This window comes from Salvia hispanica, chromosome 6, assembly GCF_023119035.1.
Source record: "Salvia hispanica cultivar TCC Black 2014 chromosome 6, UniMelb_Shisp_WGS_1.0, whole genome shotgun sequence".
Taxonomy (NCBI): Eukaryota; Viridiplantae; Streptophyta; class Magnoliopsida; order Lamiales; family Lamiaceae; genus Salvia; species Salvia hispanica.
In genome coordinates this window covers 2,762,763-2,784,248 of record NC_062970.1, presented here as the reverse complement: position 1 = coordinate 2,784,248, position 21,486 = coordinate 2,762,763, and the positions used below count along the sequence as shown (strand labels likewise).

The 21,486-nt window shown below is 35.9% G+C and overlaps 3 protein-coding genes across 8 annotated transcripts; 2 read left to right on the top strand and 1 right to left on the bottom strand.

Annotated features, from left to right (window-relative positions):
• Positions 1-732: 732 nt before the first annotated feature.
• LOC125196170 (ethanolamine-phosphate cytidylyltransferase-like) lies at positions 733-5,576 on the top strand. Of its 3 annotated transcripts, none has more exons than XM_048094575.1 (10): positions 733-1,014; positions 1,703-2,107; positions 2,248-2,483; positions 2,829-3,007; positions 3,398-3,469; positions 3,829-3,896; positions 4,032-4,152; positions 4,351-4,416; positions 4,495-4,617; positions 5,223-5,576. In XM_048094575.1, exons 2-10 carry the CDS (start codon positions 1,755-1,757, stop codon positions 5,292-5,294), a joined length of 1,290 nt encoding a protein of 429 aa, XP_047950532.1. In that variant the 5' UTR covers positions 733-1,014; positions 1,703-1,754; the 3' UTR covers positions 5,295-5,576. The 3 variants fall into 3 exon arrangements, with proteins under 3 accessions (XP_047950532.1, XP_047950533.1, XP_047950534.1); XM_048094576.1 differs by lacking the exon at positions 733-1,014 and adding an exon at positions 1,105-1,221; XM_048094577.1 differs by lacking the exon at positions 733-1,014 and adding an exon at positions 1,222-1,356.
• A 1,559-nt stretch (positions 5,577-7,135) lies between these two features.
• LOC125192549 (SART-1 family protein DOT2) lies at positions 7,136-13,434 on the top strand. Its single transcript, XM_048090156.1, has 13 exons — positions 7,136-7,199; positions 7,970-8,912; positions 9,037-9,178; positions 9,290-9,344; positions 9,518-9,631; positions 9,749-9,845; positions 9,929-9,995; positions 10,097-10,156; positions 10,247-10,865; positions 11,484-11,848; positions 12,369-12,589; positions 12,891-12,975; positions 13,080-13,434. The coding sequence occupies exons 2-13, from the start codon at positions 8,026-8,028 to the stop codon at positions 13,152-13,154; spliced, it is 2,787 nt and encodes a 928-aa protein (XP_047946113.1). The 5' UTR covers positions 7,136-7,199; positions 7,970-8,025; the 3' UTR covers positions 13,155-13,434.
• Positions 13,435-14,152: 718 nt separating this feature from the next.
• On the bottom strand, positions 14,153-21,210 carry LOC125195881 (galacturonokinase). 4 transcript variants are annotated; one of them, XM_048094155.1, is made up of 15 exons: positions 21,074-21,210; positions 20,777-20,942; positions 20,210-20,323; positions 19,794-19,865; positions 19,613-19,656; positions 18,957-19,110; positions 18,459-18,524; positions 17,949-18,028; positions 17,723-17,822; positions 16,485-16,693; positions 15,915-15,955; positions 15,810-15,838; positions 15,241-15,310; positions 15,034-15,123; positions 14,153-14,701 (listed from the first exon to the last, which is right to left on the bottom strand). In XM_048094155.1, exons 2-15 carry the CDS (start codon positions 20,807-20,809, stop codon positions 14,457-14,459), a joined length of 1,347 nt encoding a protein of 448 aa, XP_047950112.1. In that variant the 5' UTR covers positions 20,810-20,942; positions 21,074-21,210; the 3' UTR covers positions 14,153-14,456. The 4 variants fall into 4 exon arrangements, with proteins under 4 accessions (XP_047950112.1, XP_047950114.1, XP_047950111.1 ...); XM_048094157.1 differs by having other exon boundaries at positions 16,485-16,657; XM_048094154.1 differs by lacking the exons at positions 20,777-20,942; positions 21,074-21,210 and adding an exon at positions 20,568-20,692.
• Positions 21,211-21,486: the final 276 nt, after the last annotated feature.

Here is a 21,486-nt window from a genome sequence, read left to right as displayed (position 1 = left end):
TTTTCTTTAAGATCATGGAAAATAACAAATTAGATTAAAGTTTATGATTTTAGAGACTCGTTAACTTTACTAAATTTCTCATTAAAATAGTTGCTACACAGGTGATATTATTTGACAAGTAATATTAATTAGATGGATGAAATATGATCACTTGGATCTGAAATCTCATAGTAAAATATGAGTATAAAATATTTGATTATACACCTTTTACGTAGCATCAGATTTAGTAAAGTAATTCAATCTCTAGAATCACAATTTTGGGCCTAGTTCAGTATTTCATTAACAAAAAATTTGGTCAGAAAAACCACGAACTTATCCTTATAGTGAATTTTCCATAATTTGGGAAAAAAACCGATTTCGTAGAAAATTCACTACAAAATCTAAGTTTATGATTTTTGCGACCCAACTTTAGAGTTCGAAGGAAATATTATATTTCAGCCAAAGTACAATTTTATAAATTAATATTCCATTACAAAATTATATAAAGTTATTTTAGAAACTGTGAGATTAACTAGAAATTACATAATTAAGATTTTGATTTTGATCTTGTTTAGAACTAGGAGAATAGTCGATATAGGGTGAAAAAAATACTAGTCCTATAAGAATTTGGAGTGACAATGATAAAGTGGGGTCACAGCCAGATTTTAATTAGTGAATAGTATAATGTCATAATTTATGAATAGGAATGTAATAGCGTCCGCATCAAACAGATCACAGCATACCCACCTGTCTTCTCTTAGAGCTTAAGAGAAGTGATTATTCATATATTGCCGACGACCGAATCTCAAATTCTGTGGTCACCATCCAAATTTCAAGATATTTAACCCTTTTCTCTTCCCATTAAATCGCCCCTTATTCTCAGATTCCCCCAATTCCTTTCCCCCTTTGTTTTCTTTCTCGAACCAAAGATCCAATTTTTATTTTTTACCATTTTTTCTTACGGAGAAATTGCGAGATTCTCATTTGTAAATCGAGCAAAATTGGTGACGCGGGAGGCACCAACCGGGGTAAAAGGTGAAGAATCTCCACTGACACGACGCCCCTTTTGTTTTGATTCCCAACTTTTTGTGCAATTTTTACATCATGGAAATTCATTTTTATACTCATGGTTTTGTTTTTTTGTGTGTGTGATTGTATTTAATACGCGTATTTACTTCCACACTTTTTTTTCCTGTAATTTCTCGAAGTTCCCACCAGCCTCTTCTATCTGCTTTTTCTCTGGTTCGTTGCAATTCGGTTTTATTCGAGTCTCAAATCTCTTTACGTTGCGTGTGGTGACATTGTTGTTGAATTGGTATTTATTGAGGATGTGGTTGAAGAATTTGATTTGAATGAAGTGTCTTTGTGAAGATTGTGGTATGGTGCTCGTGTTTTATGCAGATCTTGTTTGATCTTGTTCTCAAAAATTCATGGCATATTCTTCAAATTGTTAATTGCTCTGATAAAATTTTATGCTTAGAAATGTTTTTGATTCCATGTTTTCCTTCTCAATTTTGTTGTTGATCTACTTTTCCTTCCTCACTGCATGTCTACCTTTTGTTGTATTTTGATTTGAGTGTATGATTTGGGGTATGGTAATTGTGAGAGAAATTCCTCTAAAATTGAAGTGATTGAACTTAGTGATCTAACTCAAGATTCAGAATTGTTGTGATTTCATTCAAGGTTTGTGCTTGTTCTCACATTTGGTGTGATTTCATTCAAGGTTTGTGTCTCCTCTTGTATTGATTACAAAGGACCAAAGCAAGAGAAGGCAGATGGAATTCGAGAGCAGCAGTTGGATAAGAGATGGGGTCTGTTTCTACCCCCATCTCTTTGGTGGTATTATGATCACTTGTGCGCTGCTCAGTTTCTCAACGAGCTACTTTGGTATGATTGGTGTTCCAGCCATGCCTCATCTTTTCCCCGACTTGAGGGTTTTCCACAAGAAAAAATCTGCAAAGAAACGTGTCCGTGTGTATATGGATGGATGTTTCGATCTGATGCACTATGGTCATGCCAACGCACTGAGACAAGCTAAGGCACTTGGCGATGAATTAGTTGTTGGAGTTGTCAGTGATGAAGAGATTATAGCCAATAAAGGTCCTCCAGTTTTGTCTATGGAAGAAAGGTTTGTATTTGATGCACTACGATTAATATTGTTAGTACTTATAGCATTTTTATGTCCTGTTAGCATTCGTTGTTTCCTGTGCCAGCAAAACATATATAGAACTTTGAAATGATTAAATGCTGGATTTTTAAAAATCTCAGGCTGGCCCTTGTTAGTGGACTAAAGTGGGTGGACGAAGTCATTCCTAATGCTCCCTACGAAATTACAGAAGAATTTATGCACCGACTTTTCAAGGAGCATAAAATTGACTATATAATACATGGTGATGATCCTTGTCTTCTTCCTGATGGAACTGATGCTTATGCTCTAGCTAAAAAAGCTGGTCGCTACAAGCAGATCAAACGTACGGAAGGTGTCTCCAGTACGGATATTGTAGGTACTGTATTCCTCGTATTCTATGATTTTAGTTTCTGGTAAAAAAAATGCTGACTTGGTCTTGTTGGATGAGGCCTACAATGTTTCTAGGTGTCCATTTTTTTAATGTTTTGCTCATCGAACAATGATCAACCAGATATCTATATGAGTTTATGATCAATCAACTTCATGTTTATGCTACAACCTATTATTTATTTTTTATTTAATCAACTTATTGAAATTTCTTATCTCGTGGATTGTAATAAAATTATAGGATAATATTCCCCAATTGGTCATTATTTCGAGTTTTTCCATCATAATTTGATTACCATATCACATTGTAATTCTTGCATCGATCTGTATGCAGGAAGGATACTTTCGTGGGTGAAGGAAGCTAATGCCAAGAAACCATGCTCAGAGTTACCCCAAGCAGATGAAAGTGAAAGTGTAAACAGAAACACGAATAACAAAGTCCAAGTAAAGGGTGCCCAGGTCTCGAGTTTCCTACCAACTTCGAGAAGAATTGTGCAATTTTCAAACGACAAGGTATCTTTGCATATCTTTTACTCCTTATGGCCATAATTTGGACTTACCTTTAAGCAGTGAACTTGCTAGTCTTGCAATGTCTTACCATTGTTTCTAAAAAAAATTACAATGAAAGAAATTTGATATACTTCTTTAAGATCTCATTTTTGTTTCTTATAAGTTTTAAGATTAGATTCTTTATAAATAGAGCAACTGATAACAGAATTAAAAAAGAACTGAAGTTTTTTATTGTTCTAATGTGGTCAGGTATTCACATCGATAACTTAGTAGCAATGCTGTTAACAGAGTGTTTATGTTGTGGGTATTCTTCGGTTAGGCATTCTAGATAGATATTCCCCTCTTTTGGCCGAAGGATTTGCTGATAAAATTTTGTTTCCTGATAAATTACAGGTTCCTGGACCAAATTCTCGCATTGTGTACATCGATGGTGCTTTTGATCTTTTCCATGCTGGACATGTGGAGGTATTCTTGAATTTTCTGAACCTTCAGTCCTCGGAATGCTCTTTCAACTAGACTTAGCTTCTTTGGATTTTGTATTTCTTAATTACATAACTAAATTACATTCTGCACCTGATGACAACCGAAGGGGATTCATGAACTAATAGCTTCTAAAGTTACAGAATCATTCAAACTGAATATTTACCTGTTATGTGTGTAATATTTTACTTGGATGCTTACGGCTATCCTTTGTGCCTTGGTTTGGGTATCAAGTTTTAGTAAGGAAGATCCAAGTTTTGAAAAGTTACAATGTCAAAAATAGAAAATACTCCCATACTCTTTCCCATTAGACTCAGTTTTTGCTTTTGCTTTTCGGTTTACAGATTCTAAAGAGTGCCAGGGCACTTGGTGATTTCCTTCTTGTTGGTGTTTATCCCGACCAGACTGTGAGGTATGGATCGTTTCCTCTGTTTTCAATCTCGTAACTTTACTCTGATTAAAGTGATAAAATCTGATCAGTACTTCTCAAATCTCAATCTGTCAAATTCCTCACCATTATTCATTCTCATGGTTTCCTTTTCTGCAGTGAACTTCGTGGCAGTCGTTACCCACTGATGAATCTCCACGAACGCAGCCTTAGTGTGTTGGCATGCCGTTATGTTGATGAGGTCATCATTGGTGCTCCTTGGGAAGTCACGAAAGATGTGGTAAGGTGTTTCTGCATATTAATGATTTTTATGACTTACTGTCGAAACAAATGACTTCAATCCAGAATTCGTAGCTCAAATGATTCCTTGCTTTTGAACTCCAATCATATCTCCTATATAATTTTACACTTGCTTGGGCTGGGTTTTGGATGTATGTATTTATCTTTGTTATATTTTCTAATGTTTGGTGTTTTGTAGATAACCACGTTCAACATATCTTTGGTCGTTCATGGGACAGTAGCTGAGAAGAACCCTCTCTTGAACGTAAGTTCAATAGCTTCTTACTCGTGTATAGGATAATGATGAAAGCACAATGCTAAAAATGGTAATTGCATTATGCAGGGGAAACCGGATCCGTATGCGGTTCCAAAATCTATGGGGATTTTCCAGACGCTGGAGAGCCCGAAAGACATCACTACCACTTCAATAGCAGAGAGGATCATTGCCAACCACGAGATTTATTTGGTATTCTCCTCATCTAACATATTTTGACGGTTTGACCTTAGTTGGAGTCTTTTCGACATTGATTTTTATAGAAAGTTCTTGACTTTAATATATGAAGCTGATGGGAGGAAAAAATGAACAGGACATAGAAGGATATTTACTTGTTTTATATGGAGTTTCGACTTTGATTAATTGATCCCCAAACTACGAGAAACTATGCAAATCTAATACTCCCTCCGCCCCAAAATTTATCGATTCGTATTCATTTACAAGGCGTTCGAAGCTAAATGCTATTTTCTCTTTTGGCAAAAATCAACTCTTTCAACTACATCTTATCTATCCTCTCTTTCACTTATCTACTTTATTCTCTCTCCACTTAACTCACTAAACATCACTTTCTTAAATCTCGTGCTGAAAAGAAACGTCTCAATTAACTTGGGACATAGGGAGTATATGTGAAACTATAAGATAGGTTTGTATGGTTTCTCGTAGTTTGGGTACTAATTGGTCGAAATCGATACTACTTCGTAAGTTTGTGATATTCATGACTATTTATGTAGTCTCTTGGATATTGGCTCCTCATTGCTTCTCAGATGATTAACGGTGCCTTTGTTCACTTTCCACAGAAACGGAATGCCAAGAAAGAAGCAAGTGAGAAGAAATATTACGAGGAGAAGACATTCGTGGCAGCTGACTGAGGTTAGGCCAGAGACGAGGCCCTGGAGAATTTAGAGATTGATGCTCCCCTCCTGTTGAGGTGATTCATGGGCAGATCGAATCCCTCTATATAGTTTTGTTCTTAGGAATCCGTCGAGAAGAAGAGAAAAGAAACAACCTAGGACTGTCGATTCTTTTGTAGCATTTTATTCTGCTTTTATATAGCAGTTTCACCTCTGTGTTTGTAAATTATCAGATGCCGCCTTTTTTATTCGTTTATTTTTGGGCATCTCCGGCTTCGGTAGAGCCCTATGGGAGGCCAAGTTGCGCTTGTTTTGCTATCGAGATGAGATCCCGCTTCGTAGCTCTCGGGTTCGACAAAAAGTATGACCGAGTCGCCACGGCTATGGGGTGAATGGAGAGTGTTTTAAAATAAAAGGACAATACGAAAATCAAATTGATGTTAAAGATCCATTTTCGACTTCAGTTAAATTTCTGTTATGGGTTGTGTTATGCCATAAAAAACTTACTATTAGAATTAATTATATAAATATCATTAGATTAATAATTAGAATTAATTATATAAATATCATTAGATTAATAATTAGAGTTAATTATATAAATATCATTAGACCAGTTTGTTCACTTTTTAAATATTTAATTAATTTCCTTTTTCATATCATTGAATATTTATCCAACCCAACTATAGCTCTTTTGATAGTTTATCAATGACCACCACAACATCATTATATTTTTATTTTTGTACTACTATTATTTTGTAATAATAATATTATTACAAAAAATATTTATTATTACATAATAAAATTTATAAAAAACATAATAATGACAAACTAAAAAAATACAAATATAAACAAAAAAAACTTAAATTACAATAATTGAAATACGAAATTGGTAATACATAATTGGTGCAAAGATATAGCAAAAAGGAAACCGAAAATATGAAATTGTATCAAAGAACGAAGAATCATAGGAGGAAAAAAGATGAGATTTTCTTGTAAGCAAAAATATAGCAAACGTGGTTTCTATCTATAGAGGAAGAAAATTATAAACTTTGAAATAATTTTTATAATTTTTTAATATAATATATTCAAGATATATATATTTTACAAATATATATATCAGCCAATCAGATTGGCACAATCTCATTTTAATAATAAAGTGTAATATATATTAATAAAATAAAGGAAAAAATATTTATAGGCCTAAATCCTCATGGGTTTTTACTTAGTGCTCAAGTTTAAAATTTCGTTTAAAGAATCTCACAACAAACACGTCATAAGAGCATCTCCAACGCCGGATGTCCGGTCGTACTTCCGCGACGGGCGACCGGGACGTCCGCCATTGGAACACATCGCCTCGGATACGGATGTCCCATGAGGACACCGGATGTCCTCGGATATCCGCGTGACGGGCGGGCGGACGTCCGAGTTTAATTTTATTTTTTTTTAATAAAAAAACTCTATATATAATTTTTTTTTGTTTATTTTTTTCTTCTGAATCTTGTATGTTTTTTTTAATGAAGTTGTTAATTTTTCCCGTTCGTATTCGTGTCGAATTTTTATTTCCGTAAACGTAAATTGCTTTATTTGTGAATTTGTGAATTTTTTTTATTGCGGTAAGTTCGCGTGGGAAGGGCGGATTGTGCAGGTAAGTCCTAGTGACGTGGTAGGAGGTGTTTATGGGAAGTCCTAGTAGAAGTCCGTGGGGGACATCCGCCCACCGGAGATGCTCTAAATTTGATAAATCTGGGCCTGATTTGTTACCTTATATTTATGGGCCCACAAAATAAGTTTCCTTTCACATTCGGCCCAGTTTTAATAGTTGCTCTTAATATATACACACAAATCTTCGACATTGAATCTCTCTCTTCATTCATCATCTTCTTTTCCCGTCGCTCGCTCTCTCGTCTCCAGTTGAATTTGAAGGTGATTACTGTACCTTTCCGTTATTATTATTTGAAAAAGTGATTTAGATTCATGTATTCAAAATGTGCGTGGATGATTTTTCGGTTTATTGCTGTGGTATTAGTTAATTGAAACCCTAATTCCGTCCCTACTTTCTTCATTTGCGATGAATTTGAGGTTCTAGCATGAATTTATGTAGTTAATGATTCTCTTAATTTAACAGAAAAATCAAGAGCTTTCGGGTTTTGTTGATGTGTGTGTGTGTGTGTTTATTATCGCCTATTTCACATCATTAGGTCCGGGCAATAAGGTAGGGTTGTTATATGCTGTTATGTTATCGAGGATGGATATTGCTGTCCGGAGCTCGTTCGTTGAAGCTAACTTCTGTGTTTTGTTGATGATGGCTGAAATCCTTGAAATTTTTTAAAAACTTCTGCTGGTAGGAAAAAAAACTTGGTTATTATTAGTGCTTGAAACAACTAGATATCTAATTGGTTTTCAGGAGTCAGTAATTCAGTATTTGGGTTTTGCTTCCGGAGAATAGCGGATGCTGCTTTTGGAGAGTTTTCTTATAATTTTTCTTTATATCGTCTGCTACTTGGCCCCTCTTTTTGTTCAATTATTTTAATGTAGTTTAGAAAATCAATAAGTTGCATGTCTAATGCTTGATTCCTTTGGTGGTATAATGGTATCAGTATCCTTGAGTGCTTCTCATCGATCTTCTTGAGTTATTATTTGATTATGTAGATGTTAGTCGCTTAAATAATTAATTCATTTTTTTGTATCCTCAGATATTTTGTGAACACTGCATTCGATCTGAAGGCAATCATCATTAATCTTGTAAGTCATGGGGGTGGATTTAACTGATCCCACGCACCGCAGAAGTGTTGAAAGACGTGATGGAGGTGACAATATGAGGGAGAGATGGACAGGAGACTATGGTGGTATGGGGGAAAATGAATCTGACGAAGCACTAGAGTCTGGCAAGAACCGTGGCAAAGAGAAGAGCAAAAGCAGTGGCCGTAGGGAGGAGAAAGATCACAGGAGTAGGGATCGAGAAAGGTCAAAGGTCCTGGACAATAGTAAGGAAAATAAAGAATCTGAGAAAGATCGATCATCCACTAGGGATAGGAGGAAAGAGGACAGGGATGAGAGGGAGAAAGATAAAATTCGTGATAAGGGCCGAGAGCAGGATACTGAACGAGACAAGCACAAAGAAAAAGAGAAAGACAAAGAGCGAAGGGACCGTATAAAGGAAAAGGAACGGGAACGTGAAAGGGAAAAGGAAGCGGAGAAGGACGCCGAAAGAGGACGGGATAAAGAAAAAGTAAAAGAGAAGAGCCGAGATAAGGATAGAGACAAGGAGAAGGAAAAAGATAGATCAAAGGATAAGGAGCGAGAAAAGCACAAAGATAGGGAGAGGGAAAGGGAATTTGCTAGACATAGAGGTAAAGATACAGCTGAGAGAGAGAAGGGGAAGGAGAGAGACAGAGAGAAGGAAAAGCTGGCAGAGCAAGAGAAGGATAGGGCAAGTGACAGAGATAAAAGTAGTCGAAAACAGAAGGACGAGAGCAAGGATGGCCAATCTAGATTTGAGAATGATTATAGTCACAATCAAACTAGTAAGCACCAAGTTGATAACTCTGATGCCAAGAGTGGTGCCAAAAGTCTTGACCAAACTGAGAAGGCTGATAATCGTGAATCAACATCTAAGTTAGAGCAGCGTATTTCTAAGTAAGTCCTATTCTGGGTATTTTAATTACATTCTTATTTTAAATAATTTTCTGTAGCATACTGTTTCTGGAGTTTAATTTCTTTCAGTCGTAGACTTACAGGTTAATTTCTTTCTCTATGTCAGAATGAAAGAAGAAAGGTTGATGAAGACGTCTGAAGGTGCTTCTGATATTTTGTCTTGGGTTAATAAGAGCAGGAAGATTGAAGAGAAAAGGAATACTGAGAAGGAGAAAGCATTGCAGCTTTCAAGAATTTTTGAGGAGCAGGTAACATTAGCTTTATGTTTAATTTCTGTTCAGTTTTTAGTTTAGTTTGATTGTCCTACTTTGTTTTCTTTTGAGTGGAAGATATTGATAAGTAATTGGTTTGCTGAACAGGATAATATGAATGATGAAGGAAGTGATGATGAATCAGGAACTCAAGACATAGCACGTATGTTACCTTTAAACTCATGCATGGGTGTCACTTTCATACTTAGAAACCTCTGTGCTGCATATTTTTGAAGTAATTCTTTTTAAGTGCTCATGGAATCCGTAAATTTGTATGATGGGACAACTTATTATGATCAATGCGCTGAAATTTTGTTTTCTATTATCTATTGGCAGAACACTTGGGTGGAGTCAAAGTTCTCCATGGACTGGACAAAGTACTTGAAGGGGGTGCAGTTGTGCTAACTCTCAAAGATCAAAGCATACTCGCTGATGGAGACATCAATGAAGGTATTATTTATGTACTTCTTTCATAGCATTTATATGCTACTGCTTCAGTTATTTTCATCTTTTGGGGTATTTTCTGGACTCAGATTTCCTAAGGTGACGTTAAATTGTATATACCAGAGGTTGATATGCTTGAAAATGTGGAGATTGGAGAGCAAAAGCGAAGGGACGAGGCTTATAGAGATTCAAAGAAAAAAGTTGGTGTTTATGATGACAAGTAAGAAAAAGTCATAACTGATCTTGATGATATCTCATGATTTTTGTTTGACTCATTATCTCTCTTTTATTTTGTTATATTAGGTTCAATGATGAAGTGGGTGTAGAGAAAAAAATGCTTCCACAATATGATGATCCTATCGCTGATGAGGTTTGTTTAATATTTTTTAATTAAGTTATTTTTACGTGTGTAAACACTGTGCTCAATAATATATTCTTTCATTTACGCCCTTGAATTATTTGTTGTGACAGGGGTTAACTCTTGATTCGAGTGGAAGGTTTTCTGGTGAAGCTGAAAGGAAATTGGAAGAGGTAAATTATTCATTTAGTGTATATGATGATTGGTTTAAGTATATAACTAGGACTATTTCAGTTAACTTAGGTTTTGTAATTCAACGCCAGCTCCGAAGAAGAATTCAAGGAGTGTCTGCAAGCAATCATGGTGAAGATCTGAATCCAATTGGGAAGACATCAACAGATTATTATACCCAAGAAGAAATGGCCAAATTTAAGAAGCCAAAGAAAAAGAAGTCTTTGAGGAAGAAGGATAAGCTGGACATAAATGCCCTTGAAGCTGAGGCTATAGCTTCTGGACTGGGTGTTGAGGATCTTGGTTCTAGGAAAGATGGGAGACGACAGATTCGTAAGGAGGAAGAGGATAGAATTGAGGCTGAAACGAGGAGCAATGCTTACCAATCAGCATTAGCTAAAGCAGATGAGGCATCTAAGTCTCTCCGGCAAGAGCAAGGGGTTACCATGCAGACAGAGGAAGAAGATGCACCTGCTTTTGGTGATGATGATGATGAACTCCGGAAATCATTGGAAAGAGCGAGAAAAATAGCCTTGCAAAAACAAAATGGAACAGAAAAATCTGGCTCCGTGGTTATTAAGCTCCTAGCCTCTCGTGATGCCAATGTGTCAGCTTCTGACAATCCAAATGAAAGTTCTGGGGATCAACCAGAGAATAAGGTTACCTTCACAGAGATGGACGAGTTTGTTTGGAGCCTACAACTTAATGAAGGTATGCAACTATTAAATTCCTGAATTCTCTCTCTTTCAATGACCTGTTTCAATGACCTGTGCTTAATATTATTATTTTTTCGAAGTTGTGTTAGCCTTAGGACTATCAACTTAAGAAATTATACCAATTTAGAAGGCTATGTTTCATAGAAACATATAGCTGCTGGTTTTAGTCATACCTTTTACTAGCATTGGTCATCAGAAAGATGACTGACAGTTGGTTGGTTATCTAATTTAGATAAAGCTTGAAATCATCTACTGATTTGTCTTCTGCTAGCTGCCTACCTCATTTAATCATATTTGGATGTTTAATCAAATTCTATTGTTAGTTGTGCTGGTTTTCTGCTCGAACCTTTATATCCTTTCTTGTGTTCTTTACTGTGCTTCCCATTAACACGTTTCCTTCTAGAAATAGATATCTCTGATGCTCCATTAAATAATGAACATTTTCCAGCCTTTTCCTTGTTTATGGCATTTAATCATGCTTTCACCTGTGGCTTTAACAACTAATTGACTTCCTTTCCTATACGTGGAACTTGACTCTGTGTGCCCAAATGCTGGGTGATAAGCAGTATTTTTCTCCATTTTAATTCTTATGTTTTTCTCATACTTATCTCAGAAGAGAAAAAACCTGCAAGTGAAGATGCCGTCTTCATGGAGGAAGATGTGGCACCCAGCACATCTGATCATGAAATGATGGATGAAGATGGTGGCTTGACTGATGTACAAGAGCCCACTCCAGATGAGACCCACACAGAGGAAAAAGAAGAGGAGGTGGCTCCAGATGAGACAATTCATGAACAGGCAGTTGGTAAGGGTCTAGGAGGTGCGCTTCAACTTTTGAAAAATCGTGGGACTCTCAAGGAAACTATTGAATGGGGTGGGCGAAACATGGATAAGAAGAAAAGCAAACTTGTTGGCATAGTAGGTGGAGATGGAACTAAGGATATAAATATTGAGCGATTAGATGAATATGGCCGGATTGTAAGTATCTTCTCTTTTACTTCATATCTTTGTTTAATGTTTACATGCCGTCTCATTTCTCAATAGTTTCTTTTTTATTTCAATTCTCTGAACGGCTATATCATGGTCTTCAGTGCATATTATCCCTTAGATGATTAAGAGATATATCAGTGTGACCTGAATAAGTGCAGAATTCTAGATTTCAAATTATGATGCCATTCTTTTGCAAAATAGATTATCAGCCCAATCCGCTTGTTTAAGTTGGACCATGCTAAGTGAGAACTAGTTAGCAGAACAGATTTTATGAGTTCCACAACCTCGAATCTTGAACTAGCTATATTCATAAAATTAGATGATTCAAGCTCATGCTACTTTTGATTCCCAAGTAAATCCTTAAATGTTACTTTATGTCATAGAAATAAACATTGAACTACTACTAAATTCTAGTTTGCATATTGAGAAAGTGGAAATCTGTGAAACCTGCACTCTATACCTGGAATTAACCAAATCTCTCTAATATGTTACTTTCCTTTCTCAACAGTTGACACCAAAAGAAGCTTTTCGTCTACTCTCGCACAAGTTCCACGGGAAAGGCCCTGGAAAGATGAAACAAGAAAAGCGAATGCGGCAGTATCAGGAAGAGTTGAAAATAAAGCAGATGAAAAATGCTGATACACCATCACTTTCAGTTTCAAGAATGAGGGAAGCTCAAGCTCAGCTTAAAGCTCCTTATCTTGTCTTAAGCGGCAATGTCAAACCAGGGTACGATTTTTCTATTGTTCTTTTTTTCGTTTCATTATGTGTTGCCTCACTTACACATGGAAGAAAACTTTCCTTTGCTTCTCCATTCTTGTTCCTAAAAAAGTTCATCCCAAACATTTACCAGTAGTTGGCACATTTCTGAAAAGATTGCTATATCATCTGCTTCTTCTCTCCACTGCTACTTCTGCCTCATTTTTCTCCATTCATGTTTTCCTTCTCTCCCAAAATATCTAGATGCTCTTTGTTTAAATGAACTTACTTTGGCTCTTGTGTTAATTATATTTACACTTAATGTTTGCAGGCAAAGTAGCGATCCACGGAGTGGTTATGCAACTGTAGAGACAGACCTGGGTGGGGGCTTGACACCCATGCTTGGTGATAAAAAGGTAAGGAAAATAGGTTTATCTTATATTTATGATGGGGCTTTAGCTTTTCTCTTTCTGTAGTTTATAGCTCCGTAACTCATGTTATTTTGCTTGGTTGTCTGTAGGTTGAACACTTCTTGAATATCAAACGCAAGCCCGAGCATGGAGACACTCCTTCTCCAAAGAAGCCCAAAAAGTGAGCACACTATAATTCCAGTGCAGAATGACGTGACATTTGGTCGTAACTATTAAGCCTGTCTTCTAATAGCACCGTATTTTTGGGATCTGTCGGAAGTTCGATGTCACTATCTTTTGTGCTGAGTTATAAGTGTTAATTTCACCCCTTCAAATTGGCATATTAAACCGATACCTTACTTTCTTGAGGAGTTTTGGTACTTGCTAGATGATCTATCGTTTTGTACATTGGAATTGTTTGGCATATGACTGTTTAGTATCCCTGCTTTTATTGAACTTTTATCATCTCCATGGCTTTATTTACATTAATCTATATTGAATTTTTGTCATAAAAATATTAGTAAATTTTGTTACTACCATTAAAAGAGCAGAACTCACAATCTTCTTATACCGAAACGGGGTTTATCTATCTCATATTGCCTTTGTGATGGATTTTTATATTCAAAAGGCTTATAAATAATTAATTCAAGTGAAATGTTATGTTCCATATTTTTATTGGTTTGATCATAGGTGTTCTGAACCTTGCTCGATCGAGTTTACGGATTAATACCATATATTTCTCTGAAGAATTCGATTAATATGTCAGTAAAGAAGTCAAAGAAATATATTGATCAAAGGCTGTTTTCTTACTTTGTACTCAATCTCATGATTTGTACCTCAAGGTTATGTTCCATATTTTAATTGAACTTCCATCTGTGATTATCGCTCTGATTTGGTTCATTTTTTTGTTTTGTTTTGTATTTTGTTTCTTAATACTTTGAAGAATTTTATTGACTTTTATACAATTGTATAAAAATTAAATCTTGATTTCTTATTTTATTATTTATTTGAAGTTATATAGAAAATGAACAATTTAAACTTCTCCTTGAGGAATTTGTAAAATAAAATACGTACGTATTATAATTACAATAAATGTATAAAATTATTTTTGCCGTATAATATATTTCTCATTAAATAGTTATCAATATAAGCTCTCGACTTTCATCAATAAAATATTCTAAAATACAGGACAATATGGAAAATCATTTCCAAAAATTATAGTGTATTTCGAATGTCGAGTAGGATCGTCGAGTACTCGACGAGAAAATACATACATAGGATCGTCGAGTACTCGACGAGAAAATACATATGTATGTGGAGTACATTTCTGGGTTATATATATTGAATTTCCAGTCCACTAGTGTAGTACTACACTTCTCAATGTTGAAGCTGCTACAACTTTGAGCATTATTGCAGGGCTCAAATGAATGAAATATGGATTGCGTTTAAAACTAAGCTTTGTATTTTGTATAACTGATTTGTTGAGATCATATGACGCAAGCACAATCACCTGCATCGCATATCAAGACCATCTTATCTTGATCGATCTGGCTCGCCAGCTTAGGTTGAACCTTAGTGTACTCTTTCCTGGTAAACGAGGCAGCCTCCAAAGCACGGTCAGCGTCTACAAATGCAATGCAGCATCCACGGAACCCTGCACCGCTGAAACGCGCTCCAAAAACACCTGGTGCTTTCACTAGGATCTCGTAGAGTTGGATAAGAGGCTCGCAACCTGTTTTTGTTATGCAAGATAGAATCAACTGTGAGATTTTCCGCATTATAGTTCGCAACAAATGTAGGTTTCACCCTCGGGTTAATTTGTTCGGAAATAATTGGTCAAGTAATCACAAATACAAACAAATAAACACATGGATTATTTACTCAGTTTAATACGATATGAATCTACGTCTACGAGTCTTAATCCTAGTAAGAATAGGAAGGGATTTGGCCTAAACATATATGTACAGAAGCCCATGAACGTGTATGCATGGAAGAAATAGTAAAATTTTTGAAGAATATCACATTTGTTACTACTCCAATAGATATATGGTAAAGATGTCTTACCACTTTCGTAATTTTGGATAGAACTCAAACCGGATGCCGAAATCAGCTTCCCAAAATCCTCTAGGTTTCCAGAAGCCCAAGCCTCGAGACCTTGATGTGATTTTTACGGAAGTGTCAATAGAAAAATATTGGTTTGCTAATGAAGATTAGAGACAAAAACTAATAGTTCGAGGAGATCTATCTTTCTGTTAAGTGCAAGAGCAGAACCTTTTAAAACTCGCTTGTTCTCGGAGAAATAGTGCTCTGCTCTTCTCAGAAGAGTGGCATCTAGTTTGCTCTGCACCAAAGCCGTAAATATTAGCTTCAAAGGTCAAGGCCGAGGTAGATAACAAAGGCTAGGTCAAATCATCATCGGGAGTTATACTATCTGGTAAGAGTAGACAAGGGTGATCCCTGAAGGCTCGATAGGACAGTAACCACATGACCTCTGATTTGGATGGAGATTGGAATGATGTGAATGTCTGCTTCTCTTCATTTTGATCTTAATTGGAGTATAAGTTATCTTTAAAGCAGAATAAACAAATATTTTTTTTTCTTAGAGCAGGAAGTGTTGATAGTTATGGCCTTACATGCATCAGTTAAATCTTACTCATTTCAAGATTATAGACAACTGCCCAACCCCAAATTATCAGAGATGTCATCAGTGAATAGTGATCCTGATTCCTAAGCAGAAAGTTATGTATAAAGGATCGACCTTCTTCAAAAAGAATAACTAGCATAGAAAAAAACTACTACTCCACTATATATCACTTCAAAAGGGTGAGTAAGTAGCACACCTTGTGCTCCTCGTAGACTTCCGGTTCAACTGTAGAATTTAACAGAATCTGAGCACCAACAACAATAAGCACAAACATTCAAATATAAGAAAGCTGTGCACGTACCATTAGATAGGATGGGTTCCAACCCTTCAATCCCAGAAGCCCTGTAAATAAGCAGACATGATTAGGAAAGAGACCGAGACAACACAATATATGGTTGACTGTCTGGTGCAGTTTTATGTTAATTGTTAAACATAGTATAGTTATCAAGCAAGGACTATGACACATGCCTTGCAGGGACTGAAAGGGACGGAGATCAGATTAAAGGGAGAATATCACAACCTGTTTTAAGAGATTTTATTATGATGGAAGACTACCAAGTTTAGAGCTGGGGTTTGTGGAGCCTATTTCAAGTTTGGGGTTGAATGATTTGCAAGGTCACGACTCATGAGTGTCAAACCCAGAGTTAAATCCATGGTTTTCATTTTCGTTTTGTTCTTCGTTTTAAAGTTATTAAATATCCATTTTCATAGAGTCCAAATCCACTCAAACCAACATCAGTCATTCTGATACTATATCCTTCTTGCACAAGTTGGAGGTACTATTTGTGTCAATATAATATGATAAGAAATGCTATGTTTTTCTTGAGGCCACACAAACTACATTCAGGACATGGTCTAACAAGGATCTTACTGAAGCAGAATTCTTGCAGCATCCCGACATTCTGCAACTCGAGAATTATAACCGGGATTTGTTGTCAAAGCCTGCTTCAAGCCTGAAAATGCGAGTAGTATCTTGAACTGCTTCTTTATCACATTAAGATTTCTATTCAAGTCTGGAGAGCTTATAAGTCTGTGCTCTTTGGTCTGCACAGGAAGAGCAATTTCAACGAAAGCTTGTGACTGAAATGGAATGAGATAATCAGTAGCTGTCAGAGAGTGTCACTTAATTAAGTCATCTGTCTATGTAAAACAATGCAAAACAGACAATGATTTGAAATTTAAAAGGAACCAGCTACAACCTACTGGTTTAACAATTATGGATATGATCAGAGCAAAGTTGTAACCTTTTACTATAAAGCTGCATAGATGCACAAACAAGTAAAACAAATGATTAATACTGTGACAATGATTTGTAGAATGAAAATACATCATCAGTCAAAACCAATTCATTTTAGCTAATAGTGAATGAGTTCAGAGCAAACAAACCTAGTAAAAGCAGGCTATCTTATCAGAAAATGTGTACTCTTGATTCTATGTACAGCAGTGGTGATTGTTCTAGAATAACCTACTCCATTCAAGTGTGAAAAATATAACTACAACCTCGACAATAGGTCTACCTTGTCCTCATTGAATGGAGGAAGAGTTTAGACAGAACTCCACTAAGTTGTAAAGCATTAACCAGTTTAGACTTGAAAATAAGTGAATTTTGTAGAAATGTTTTAAGAAAAAAGCTTGCCATGTGTAATTGCTGTGTCAATAGACATGCAAAACCATGCAAAGAAAGTGTACAATAACTAACAGAATAGTGAAAGATATTGTTGAACATTAACACGGGAACACCACAAGATAACATTCCAATGAAGCATCCTTTAGAAAGAAATTTAGAAAATTTATCCTTTTAGACATTCTGCTATCATAATTCGCAATCAATATCCATTAGCTGGTCGGATCCATTATAGAAACCAACCCACACCCAAACTTTTTCAAAGGTCAGCTTCAGAAACTAAAATCCCAAATTTTCTAATACATCACCACTCTTTGTTCTTTAGTGTGAAATATAGAGCCAAACTCTTTAATAGGAAAGCTATGTACAATAACATGATGGGAAGCATGGACCATTGTGAACCACTATGCAAATTATACAAGGCACACAGTTTGAAAAAGGTAAATCCTGATAATATGATTTTTTAAAGACAAAAGGTTATTTACCTTACAGTCCATACAAGTTAAACAGCCATAGCTTGAAAGCAATATGGCTGATTGATCCAATATGCCATTTCTCAGACCTAAATATTCATTTTCAATTAACCTGCATGTTTGGTGAAGTGTGATCAATTATTATAGGAGAGACTGAAGGAGAAAATAATTTACTGTATACAGATACAGAAACAAGGAAAAATCGAGCCATTGATTTAAATTTATCAGATATCTGTACCTGTCATATTCAATGTTCTCTGTCGGAGATATTTTAAGGTTATTGGCACTTTCAAAAGCCAACAGATACGCCACACCAACCTGTCTAACAAGAGATTTCCGTAACCACACAGGAAGAAGAGAAAAATGATGGGCTGCTGTAAGATTCATGGTAGTGCATTCAGAAGGTCATGGCTCTAAAGATTTACATATGAGATATTAGTTTTGTCTCCCATGCCATTCTGTAGTTAGATGCTCATGGAATAATTCATACCCACTACCCAGAAACAACAAAGCATAAATTGAATCTATTTTAGATATCATGCTAACTATTTACGAGGCAAATTTTAAATTGGCAGCAGAACATAGTAGCGAACAGTGAATCAGTGAGATCGGTTTTCAGCAACAACATGAAAAGAAATGGTAAACATAGTAATTACAACATGTAAGAGTGCTTTACTATCAAGCTAGAAACCAATCAGCTCAGCATATAACATAAAATTTGTACGGGAGAAGAAGAGTGTACACCTACAGCTGCTGAAGAGCTAAGCCCTGAACTGTCTAGCCCCTCGTCGCCACGGATGAATCCCACAATGCCCTGCAAGATAACAATAAAGTTTGTTGGATATAAGGACACTGATATACAACTATGAGTTATCCACCATATGGATGAAAAAAGTATTCCATAAAGATTGCAAGCATTTATGTCAGCAGAGATATGTGTTTTTAAATCCCTTTATCAAAGCAATACCAATAAAGCATGACCATAATAAAATTATATGTGATGCCTAAGCATATAAAAGTAAATCCTCATAATATCTAATTGCAAGCACAGGAAAAGAGCATCCAAACTGTCAGCTTCTATTTCCCAAATGACGGAGGTTTGGTCGGCACAGGACTGTACTATAGCATAGTCTGAGTGTACTATTTCTTACCTGTAGAACTCAAATACCATTTCTCAATTGCGAAAGTTGATCTGGACACAAAATTAAAGCACAGTTCATTAAAGGAGGCAGGAAAGCAAGAAAACCTGCTTTAGATGGTTCCCTCTTTTCTGTAATGCATAAATTGCTCCTCTGGCATAATTTCCCCAGCCACACTCTTCCAGTGCAACAGACGAATTTTTTACACCACCTGAATTATTTGATTTGGAAGCATTTCCAGGCAGTTGCTCTTCATCCACCCTGTGAATCCGCCATGCAGAAAACTTTATTCATGAGCACATGAATGTTATACCCCAATCATTTGCATTTCTACTCGGTGGAAGAAAGAGAGAGAAATGAACACAAAGCATGTGTAATTATCAAGCTATCTTTCTATGTAAAAGCACCAGTTTCCAACAATTTTAGATTCACAGAAATCAACTTAAACAACTTTTGACAGCTATTGGCTCTTCAAGCATAAATCAGCAATAGGCTAGGTCTAGGTACAATATTAGCTACTTGAGTAAGATAATGCACGAGTAAAAAGTTGGATACCATCATCATCATCATGATATGGTATAACAGAAAGGATGCAATTTTAGGGGCTTCGAAGTAGGAACAACCAGTTTCCATATGGTGGGAGAGGGAGATGGAGAGAGGGAGAACCAAGATGAGTGCTGACTAAATCATAATATATCAGAGAAAAAAAAAATGTTATTGTGTTACTGAAACTCAGAAATCAAAATGATGCTCTAGTAATCACCTGAACTTAACTTCACCTTTAAATTGTCCAGATTGTAGAAGAACCTACACAGAAAAATAATGAAGTAAATCACAGGAAGTAAATTTCATTAAAATATTCTCAAATATGCTCGCCTCTTGGAATCACATTAGTTATACATCACTGCTACACCTCTTGATGTGGTGTTTAAAAAGGGTGGTACCTGACAATCACTGGACGGAACAAATCCAAGAATTATACCCTTATCGATTGTCATTGCTGAAACAGTCCCACCCTGTAACAATGATACCAACTAGTAAACATAATACAGATAAAGATGTCTAACTAACAAACAGTTACTAATCTACAGTCTAGGATCTATTGCACATAGCAGATATCATTAATTGCTTCAAGTGTTAGGTAAAAGATAAAGATGTCTAACTAACATAAACTCTTTTAAGGAAACTCATAACAGTAGACATTAAAAGCTCAGGAGAAAACATGCATTAAGTTACACTATAGCTTCATCCACATATTTTCATCACTAAAGGTTTAACGAGGCTTGTAAGGCCACTAACAACAAGTAAACTATCAAGACTCATAAAACAGAATCGCTTTTAAAAATGACATAATCCATACCTGATGGTCAATATGAGCTCCCAGTGGACAAATCCTATATGGGGATACAACAATTCTGACCTCCTTGGCATCACATCCAGACATTGCAGCAACCTTTCTTCTGATTGAATTCAACTGAAACATGAAGTACTTCACATTAAGCATAATTTGAACAAAATCGTTTAAACTACATGTGCAACATATCAACATTCAATGACATAAAAATGGATAAAATCAGATTGGACAAAGCCTACTACTCAGCTTAAGGTTAATTTCCTGAGTAGCAAGGTTAACAATGGCTAACATACACATGCTATTTTGTTTTTTTTTTTGTTTTTTTGCGTTAATACACACATATAGCACGCGTGAATCGTGATACCTGTTTAAAGCGGGTTTTCTCTATCAACACTATTGCCATTGTACTTTCTCCTCAATTGAGTATCAAAACAGCAGTTAAATTGCAGTAAATCAACAATAATCCAGAATAACTCAAATCACAGCTGCATCCAATCCTAGAAATTCTAGAGAAATCAACCAAAAACTAAAGCTCATAACGCCACTACAGCAGTATCGCGAATCGAGATTTACCTCCGGCTCATGAGGCCAGCACGTTGCACCCATCCTCACAAAATGCAATCAAAATTTTCCAATCCAGCGGCTGTTTGAGCTGGCGCGCGTGTGTGTTTGTGTGTGAGAGAGAGAGATAGAGAGGGAGAGGAGATGCTCGCGTAGCGTTAAATAAATATCGAATCAGCTGAAAAAATTAAAAAAAAAAAATTGAAAAAAAAATAAACTATCAAATCAGTTGGTAAATGAAGTAATTATAGTGTTGTTGCGGTTGAATGCTGTTTTCAGTGGGATATGGAAAACGCTTAATTTATCTACCGATTTGAGTGAAGACGAAGACGAAGACGATGATGATTATCAATTATCATCACTTTAGCTAATGATTAACGATGATTTCAACACGCCATCTCATTCTCATCTATTGATGCATTTACGGTATTTGATTTGAATTGAATTAATGGAGTTTACGAATGAGGATTACCAGATAAGGAAAATTTATTACGAAAACGATAGATCCGGGTCGGACCCGTTTCTCCTTCTCGGATCCGACCCGCCGACACACCTTGTTTATTCCAATTTATTTATTTATTTATTTATACACGAAAAAAAGTTTATTTAGTTGTAACATAAGAGAAAGTTTTTGACCAAGTATATTTCATTTCTATGTTTGCACATATTGTAAATTTGCTATAGAAGGAATTACTACTACTACATAATATAACGGATATTTA